The sequence below is a fragment of the Cynara cardunculus genome, assembly GCF_001531365.2.
Source record: "Cynara cardunculus var. scolymus isolate 2C chromosome LG 13, CcrdV1, whole genome shotgun sequence".
Classification (NCBI taxonomy): Eukaryota; Viridiplantae; Streptophyta; class Magnoliopsida; order Asterales; family Asteraceae; genus Cynara; species Cynara cardunculus.
Genome location: NC_037540.1, coordinates 1,124,408 through 1,134,060, shown reverse-complemented (window position 1 = coordinate 1,134,060; position 9,653 = coordinate 1,124,408). Strand labels below are relative to the sequence as shown.

Sequence of the window (9,653 nt, the reverse complement as noted above, 5' to 3'; positions counted from 1 at the left end):
AAACATGAAACAATGATTTATATTGTCTACAATATAGGGGTATAAACGAGTCGAGCCAAATAACAGGTTATTCGAGCTCGGCTCGAAAAAATAATACCGGAGTCGAACTCTATTTACTTTTCAAAGTCAAGCTCGCGTTCAAGCTCAAATACTTTTCAAAGTTCGGGCTTGAGCTCGATGCTCGCTTATGAGCTCGAGTTCGAGATTGTTTAACTCGTTTATTTACTTAAGCTCGATGATTATTTTGATTATATAATTTGTAAACATATAAACATTTTTAGCTCAGGAAAATATATATTCGAATAATTTGGCTCGTCTCAGCTCGACTCACAAAGTTTAATCGAGCTTTCGAACGAGTCGAATCGAACCGAACATTAATGTTATGAAGCTCGACTTGATGTTATAAAGTTCGACCCGTTAAGTTAAACAAACTTCATATTTTATTCGATATCGACTCGAACTCGATAATAATTAAACTCGAACTCGAAAAAACGGAATTCAAGCTCAAGTAACTGGTTAAAAGGTTTGTGGCCATTTATGGTAATTGAAGGATGAGTGTGGATATTCATTGAACCCCACTGGTTATGGTTTGACTTATGAAGGCATTAAAAGCATTATTTTAGAGGCTACATTTATTATTGATTAATAAATATCGCTTGGGACCAAAAAGGAAGACAAAAGGTCTTTTTATAATCTTGAAACACTTTTTGATTCTTGAGGGCCGTTTTTGTAAATAATATAAAATAGACCAACACCTTTTATCACAATACTATTACTAAATTGTTTAATTACAACAATGGCCATTATACAATGTCATTGTTCGACTTCAGTCCCTTTCTATATATAAAAAAATATATATATGATATGGTATTGCTTGCATTTCGATTTTACTTATTTTAACAAGGATTTTGTACAATTAAGGTATGAGATGGCGTTTGCAACTAAGGGGCTGTTTGACGGTTGCTGAATCGTTTAATACAAAATGATTAAGAGGCTCTCATGATATAGTGCAAAATAAAATATAATTGTTTGGTAATTGTTTATAATGAAATTAGAGCGCCAAATGGTTAAGGGAGACCCAGAATATAAAATTATTCAGAGGGTTTTAAAACCATTAAAAGACAATTTTTTTTTGTCAAACAAGATTCACCTCGTAATGATTCAGATGCTGTTTTATTAAGAGACAACATCTGAATCGTGCCACTAAAATGAGTGATTTACTACAAACAAGGATGACAAAAGACGACAACCTCCATTAATCTCTACGATCGTGTAACTATCGGTGCCAATTGAACCCTCGTTTTCATTTTCAACATTTTCTGTATTTATAATATCTCCAGTCCTCCCACCCCCTGCATCAAGACGGGTACGATGATCATTTTCCTTTGCATTTGTTCATGTATCTCGTTTACATAAATTATAATAACACATATTTCATTTAATAAATCACTATGAAACTGTAGAAAGCTACAAATTTGTATTGTTCTAAAATGTTCATTGTCGTGACTCAGAGTCATGGCCTAGTGTATGGTTTTTGTAACGTGATATTTGATTTTTCTTATTCTTTTAATATATTATTTGTTGGTTTTTAATATATAACTTAATTTAAATTGCTTAATATCATTGACTCGTTGAGTTATAAGCCACGACTTAAAAAACGATATGACTTGTAAGGCTTGAGAGTTGACATTGTTGTCATCACGTCATTTTGAACCTTGCGAATTTATCATGAGGGGTCAAAATGGAATATAAGTTAATGTACAAGGACTAGAAGTGTAACTTATAAAAAAATATTGCCTCCTGTTGCTTAGCGTCGTTGCTTTACTGCTTTTCACACACTAATCTCTGTACCCACGTCTGACAAATAAAAAATTACCACGTCAGTGAGATTACCTACTTCGCACGCCCACTCTCACACGTGCATACACAAATCATCTAACGGCTGCGTTCAAATAGAAAACTTCATCCATTGGTTCGTTTGGTTCACGCGCTTATCACGAGCGTGATGGATCACTCCTCCCAACCTCCCTCTTTCTCTCTCTTCTACCACTTTCTCTCTCTAAAAACTCCGAAAACCGCATATTTTAGCAAACATAGCTGTTGTAGATTATTCCTTTTTCACCACCATCGCCACCGCCACAACACAACTCCGCCGTACGCCGGAGGTTTAGTTTTTCTTACGATAACACATCAAGTTGCTGATAAATCGTGAATCTGTGTCTACTAGTCTGTTTGTCTTGAGATCTGGAAGATCTATAATGTCGAAGATATGGGGGAATATCGGCGCCTGGGCGGCGGAAGCGGAGCGTGCGGAAGCCGAAGAGAAAGAACAAGAGGCCGCTGCGGCGGCGGCAGCCGCGGCTGCTCCACCGCAGAGTTACCCGAGCTTGAAAGAGGCGGTGAACACTAACAGAGGGAAGAAAAAAACGAAGATGTCGTTACAGGAGTTCACGATGGGCGGAGCTGGAGGTATCGGCGGTGGAGGTTCGCGTCGTGACTTGGCTTTCGAGCACAAAGGATTGACTTCTGAAGAGATGATGCGGCTTCCGACCGGGCCGAAAGAGCGGTCTGCAGAGGAGATGCAATACGGGAGGCTAGGAGGTGGTTTCTCGTCGTATGGAGGTGGTCGGTCTGGCGGAGGGCCAAGGATGAGGGATAGAGATGCGGATGGTGACGGTTCATGGGGGAGTAATCGGAGATCTTACGGTGGATTTGATGATGATCGTAGAGGTCCTTCTCGGGTTTCAGAATACGATCAACCATCTAGGGCGGATGAGGTTGATAATTGGGCAATGGCGAAGAAACCTATGGCACCTTCATTCGATGCTGGTAGTAGACCTAACCGTTACACTTCTATTGGTGGAGGCGGCGGTCTTAGCGCAGGAGGAGGGGGATTTTCTAGGGCTGATGAGATTGACAATTGGGCAGTGAACAAGAAGCCTATACCCCCTGCTAGATCTTCTAACTTTGGTTCTGGTTTTCGTGATTCTGGAGGGCCTGAACCTGACCGTTGGAGTAGGGGAGTTGTCCCTCGCGATGACAACCAGGAACGGCTAATAGAGCGCCGCCGTTTGGTATTAGCTCCACCTACGGGTGAAAGTTCTCCGATTGAGCCCGTGGTCAAGACTAATAAACCAAATCCTTTTGGGGGTGCTAGGCCGAGGGAAGAGATATTGGCTGAGAAAGGTTTGGATTGGAAGAAAGCTGATTTAGAACTTGAAGCTAAGAAAATTAGTAGTCGTCCTACAAGCTCTCATTCTAACAGCAGGCCCGGAAGCGCACAGTCCGGCAGGCCCGGAAGCGCACAGTCCGGCAGGCCAGGCAGCGCACAGTCTGGTAGGTCAGCAGAGGGCTCAGCTGCATTGCAGGGATTGGAGAAGCCGAGGCCTAAGGTGAATCCTTTTGGCGATGCTAAGCCTAGGGAGGTTTTGCTTCAAGAGAAAGGTGTTGATTATCGGAAGATTGATTTAGAGCTGGAGCGGCGGCGCCTTGGCAGGTTATGGTCCTATATTTTATCTTTTGCCGACACTTCTAGTTAACGACCTTTGACAGTGTGAAATTGGTATTCGTTGGCGCACTGAGCAACTATGCTAAATACATGGCTGCTAATCTTTCTCCTTGAGCACCTCAATATCTGTTTTTGCAAGCCATTGTTGTGGCTGAGGCTTTAAGTTGAAGTTGTGAAGATTTGTGATTACTAAGCAGGTTATTGTCTTAACAAAGACTAGTTTGGTAGACCCATTTGAACTGTGATTCTTGTTCATCACAAAATTATGGGCCACTGGATTCCATCTTCTTTCCAGTTTCCATTTCTTCCGTTATGCCTGATTCTCAGTTTCTCACTCAACCTCTAGACATGATTCAAACACTAAAGTACATGTTAGAATGACGAGCATTTATAGACAAATAATCACCTACATGTGGGAAATTTAGCTTAGGTTTGTGGTCATTATGAAAGTATATGAATTGCACCTGCCTAGTTCGAGCCTATCATGAAACCATCTTATATTATTCCACATAAATGAATTGTTGTTACAGCTAGCGCCTTACAAGCAGCTCTGGAGTTTGTATCAGTTCTATGCTTTGTTTGTTCTTTATCATGTCTGGAAAGATGGTAAAGTTCTTTCAGTCTGGTGCTATGCACCTATAGGCGTGATGTTGTGATGCAATATTGGGAACTTTCAGAATATAGTGCTCTGGGAAATGGTAAATCCTCTGATACTGTGATATACTTGGCCGAATGACCACTAGGGATAAAAGGCTAGTTACTTAGGCAAGGAAACTTGTTCACTGAAATGCTGAAGTCTTCAGACTTGACAGAGAAATTTTGATAGAGTTCCAGTTGACGGGTAGATGAACCGTAGGCTATTTGATTTTTGTAGAGTGCTGTCACTGTTACTGGTAGAACTTACTCAAAGGCAAGGAACACAAGTGTGAGAAGTAAGGATTGCTTAGGTTCATAGCTGCTCTGGATACAATGTATTTGCAGAAGTTGATTAAATACTTTTTGAGCACCTGGAAGGAGGCTCATGCCAATAAGCTCTGTTTATGCAGGATAGATGGTTAATTCCTTTTTTTTTTGTTTTAGTCCACCAACAAGGAAATACAATTGATCTTTAATAGGCTGCTAGTAAGCTCTGTTTATGCAAATGTTGCTTCAATGTGTTTCATTATAGGATTTCTTAAAGTTGGTTTGTTCATATGTACTTTATTTATGCTTTTGGTTTTACTTCTTCCTTAAATTCGGTGTAGATTATGCTCGTCAGTTTGTCCACCTTTATCTGAGGTGAGGGTTTCCGCGTGTGAAGTAGTAGCTTAAAAAATGGCTTTTTTATTCCATATAAGCTCTATATGTGAGGGGCTTGATTAACACTTTCACACATACTCTCGGGTTGGGTTTTATTTCTGTGGAGGCCTCACATAGCTTTACCCAAAATAATTCATTCAACAAAATGATTTTTCATTCTAGGTAGATTTTGCTGCATAAGTGATAAATGTGCATTTGATATTGCATCCATTGTCAAATTGTTTAAGTAAATTCTACTTTTTCTGATTCTTGGTTCCTTTTTATTCAATTTATTTTCTTCTGTTCTTTATTGCATGTGTATGTGTAGATTGATCAGTTTTAAGGTTGAGGCTCTTGATTACAGACCTAGAACCTATAATAGACTGGGTTTAGCTTAGGTTAAAATATTACATCTTATTCTAAACATACATGCTTTCAGCTTAGATATGTTATATTTTATTCAACTTCTTGGAACTTGCTGGAATATATAGTGGTTTCTTTGGAGGGGGGTGTTTTAAGTATTTTTCGTGTGAAAGTTTTTGTCTTTATTTACATGAAGGGTGAACTATTTTCAAGTCCTGGGGAAAGCCTGGGATCACCAGTATCCAGAAAAAAACTATATTTATGTACATGTTGAGGATGACAGTAGTATCGTCTTTTTCTAAATGTTAACTGATTTTAAGTCATTCTAGTGGAAGGAAGGACTGCTAGAATAGTAGAATGTCGTAAGTCTTGTATGTAGTTCGATAGGGTAGCTTTACGTGTCTGAATGTAACCAGGTCACAGTGAGGAGTTGCCTTAGCATCTTCAACAATATAGCCTTTTATCCCAACCGGTTGGAATAGACTACATAAGAAATCCAACAAAAAGTAAAAGATGGAAGAAACAATCAAGGCTTTGGAATATGTTTTCCACACTCTCCCATCTAAAGCCAATTCCTTTCCACCATGTTAGCCTTGGCTCTTTTTTCTCCTCTAGCATGCATTTTCTTGAAACAAGTCGTTTGTTTTCAATGGTGCATCCAAAGATATTCACCGGAGATGACCAACCCATCTCAAATGTTGTTTCACGAGTTTCTCTTCAATCGGATCAACCCTAGTTTTGACCTTAATATCCTCATTTATAACCATTCTTGTGTTGTCTGCACACACACCAAGTTAAAATTGACAACTACAAAGCTTGCTCTTTCTAGAGACTAGAGTTAGTTCTAATGTAATAGTTTTTGAGTCTAGTAAGCTATAAGATATTGATAATTCATGTAGCCATTAGGTAGGAACTATTTTTACTTCTTAGATTACTATTAAAGTTCAGACCACTAGTAAAAAAATAGTATAATTGTATATTTTCCCACCTTTTTCCTTTCAACCTAAACGGTTAGTTTATTTGGGCTACTTCCAAAAAACATGATTTTATAATTTGGATTGGTTAAATGACGAACCTTTACTACACAAAGATCTATTAAAGAGAGCTTATTAATATCATTTAACTTGCAGTTTGTGACTTGTTAGTTTTGTCAAGATTATATAAATCTTAAAAAAGCATGTTTCTTTTGGTTGTCACTTGGTGCAGTTTAATGTTGTGCAATCTCCATTGAAGAACTTACTGAAATTATTCTGACCCTTCTTTTTATTTAGTGAATGTTCTCTTTTTCTCCATCTTTCCTTGACACTTATATTTATTCGGAGCAGATCTTAATATTATGTAATCTCCGTTGAAGAAAGAAATTACCGAAAGCACTGTGATCCCTCTTTTTTCTGGTAGAGAGAGAATGTTATATTTTCTTGAAACTTGTATTTACTCTGAGCAGAGCTTAATATTATATAATCTCCACTGAAGAAATAAATTACCGAAAGCACTGTGATCCCTCCTTTTTCGATAGAGAGAGAATGTTATCTTTTCTTGAAACTTGTATTTACTTGTTTTTATAGAAGATAATGTAGATGGTTAAAAATCAGTGGATGTTGATTTTCAGGCCTGAGACAGAGGCAGAAAAGAATTTGAAAGAAGAAATAGAGAATTTGAAAAGGGAAGTTGAGAAAGAAAATGAGAACAGGTTACATGATAGAATAGTTGAGAAAGAAAGGGAACTGGAACAGTTGAGCCATGATCTTGATGATAAAGTTCGGTTTGGTCAAAAAAGTGTCGAAAGGCCAGGTTCTGGTGCTGGAAGAGTTGGGGGGACTGGGTTTCTTCAAGAAAGACCACCTTCTTCGCAATCTGGATCGTTTGATGAATCGAGAAGTGTTGACTTTTCAGAGAGGCCTCGGTCCCGTGGTGATTCTTGGATGAGAGGTGGTGGTGATGAGAGAAGAGGAGGTTTTGGTGGTGGAAGTGGAAAGGATAGAGGATTTATGGGAAACAGAGATTTTGGCAGGTATGTTTTTGCTTCTTTCTTCTTCTAATCCTATTATTACTGGTGAAAATCGGTGTGCAATATAAATGATATAGGCAAGATGATGCAAATTGGGGCTTTGGCATCATCTGTTCCAAAATCCCACGTCCAACCAATAAAATTTAGAAACATTAGATTTTTATTTATTTTAAATTCAGTAGTTCATGTTCACATTCTCTTTGATTATGTGTGTTCATGTGATTGGTGGACATGTGAGAGATTGGGACAAAAAGATATAAATTACACACTTAGGGGTTGTTTGGTTGGTTTTCCATTAAGGGACTTTTCGTTAGCAGCTTAGTGAGCTTAATAGGATTCACAGGTTATTCGGTCGGCTATACATGACTATTTGGTAGTGGCTGACTTATTCAGTAAGCTTCTTCGGGGAGCTTTATGCAAAAAATCAAGTTTTTTGCAATCCTGTCTCTCCTAATTAAAAAACATGTTCATTCCATCTATGAGAAAACCCTCCAAAACAAAACCCTTCTCAATCTATACATATAGATTAATATCCACACGGACAGCTTTATCCATACAGGACCTTAATGGAAAACCAACTAAACAATACCCAAGTCTTGTATGTATGGATAAAGTTGGTTGTGTGGATTAATCTGTCTGTATAAATTGGGAATGTTTTTGTTTGGAAGGGTTTCTAATAAACCAAAATGAGCGTGTTTTTTAATTGGGAGGAACATATTTGGAAAACACTTGGCTTTTTGCATAAAGCTCTCCTTAGAAGCTTTTTGAATAAGCCACTACCAAACAATCATGCCTAGGCAACCAAATAAGGTGTGTGTCCCATTAAGCTGCTAACAATCAGACTCGTAGCATATTGAAAAAACATGTGTAGGAGCATATGTATGAAATGTGGGTTGTTTTGGTTGGATGGCAGGTCTAACTCAAGGGAGAGATGGTGACAAAGTAGAAGAGAAGAATAATATAATTTTTTTGGGAGGAGAATGAGGATGGTGAAGAAGAAGAAGAAGGGGGTAGAAATGTGAATTCATAACCCAATTGTTGGCTTGGTTGTGTAAAAGCTTCTCTTGGTCTAAAAAGGAGCCAAAAACACTCTTAATTTTGATTTGTACATCACTTGTTTTTGTGGATCATTCAATTTTAACTCTGCTTCTTTGTTTCTTAAATCTACAATTGGGCTTGAAATTAAATGTTCCCCGTTTGATGTGTCTGTTTTGATTAGAATGCACGTAGGCTCGCCGTTAGTCGATTTAACATTGTTTTAACTTTATTATTCTTGCATCGAAATGTTACTAGTATTTAATGTATTTTGATTAACATATATTTGTTTCACAATGTGAAATTTTCGTTTCACAAAAATGTCAAAAAGTTACACATTGTGAGTCGAATATATGTGAAACAAATGTATGTTGATTACTACAATAAATTTTAGATAAAGATGAAAAAATCATGTGACACAATGTATTATTTATTGGTTCTCGAAGATTTCATGAATTAATTAGAGACTTTATAAAAAGACACCTACCAACATCATGAAGACTAAAACATTGAAGTTTTAGAGTTTATATTTGAGAAAAGTTAAAAAACACATAAATTTAAATGATTAAGTTCTTGAACTATTTTTTTGAATAAAATATTATTAAATTTTTTTAATTTGAATTATTAAGCCCTGAACTATAATTTTTGAATGAAAAAAAATCATTAAGCTTTTTCATTTTGAATGAAAAACATTAAGTTTTCTCATTTTGAATAATTGAGTTCTTGAACATTGTTTTCAATAAATTAAGTCATCGAACTTTTAAAAATTGGTTATCTATATCTTTTTGACCCAAATAAGCTCTCCATGCAACTGGTTATATTTTGATTCTCCCTCTTGTGATATACTAGATAAAAAAAAAAGGAGATTGATGGCAGAGACCAACAGCGTGTTAGACGATATGTATAATGTATAACGTTGGGGGCAATGGAGAGTGACACCATTGTTTGCGAGGGGTTTTAATGTTTGTGAACGGCAAAACCGAATTAGGTTTATTTTTACTTTACAACTTTCCTAGTAAATTACAGGTAGCTTATTTTTTTTTATAAATAAATGTACGTAATCAATTTTTAGAAGTTTGATGGTTTATTTATTCAAAAAAATGTTTAGGAACTTAATCATTAAAAATGAGAAAAATTAATGATTTTTTCATTCAAAAAAATAATTCATAGACTTAATCATTTAAAATGAGAAAATTTAATAATTTTTTATTAAATAAATAGTTTAGAGAATTAATCATTTAAAAAGAGTTAGTTTGTTGAGATTTTTTAAACTTTTTCGTTCATATTTTGGCATTTATTTTGAAATTGACAAAATAACATTTTATGATGCTTTAGAGTTTATGCTTTACAGTTTATCTTTTAAAATCGAATTTCTGTGCCTACTAATTTATAAGTGCGACTCTAACAGAATATTTATAATAGAGATTTTGAGGATAAATTGCGTAATATAAGAGAAATTAA

General features: G+C 36.5%; 1 protein-coding gene across 1 annotated transcript; it reads left to right on the top strand.

Annotated features, from left to right (window-relative positions):
- Window positions 1-2,125: 2,125 nt before the first annotated feature.
- On the top strand, window positions 2,126-8,320 carry LOC112525750 (eukaryotic translation initiation factor 4B2-like). The gene is made up of 3 exons (XM_025135999.1): window positions 2,126-3,496; window positions 6,759-7,160; window positions 8,071-8,320. Exons 1-3 carry the CDS (start codon window positions 2,259-2,261, stop codon window positions 8,093-8,095), a joined length of 1,665 nt encoding a protein of 554 aa, XP_024991767.1. The 5' UTR covers window positions 2,126-2,258; the 3' UTR covers window positions 8,096-8,320.
- Window positions 8,321-9,653: the final 1,333 nt, after the last annotated feature.

Coding starts and splice junctions, on each gene's coding strand:
- LOC112525750 (XM_025135999.1), top strand. CDS start 2,259: ATGTCGAAGATATGGGGGAATATCGGCGCCTGGGCGGCGGAAGCGGAG. Junction 3,497..6,758: donor GAGCGGCGGCGCCTTGGCAG/GTTATGGTCCTA, acceptor GTTGATTTTCAG/GCCTGAGACAGAGGCAGAAA. Junction 7,161..8,070: donor GGAAACAGAGATTTTGGCAG/GTATGTTTTTGC, acceptor GTTGGATGGCAG/GTCTAACTCAAGGGAGAGAT.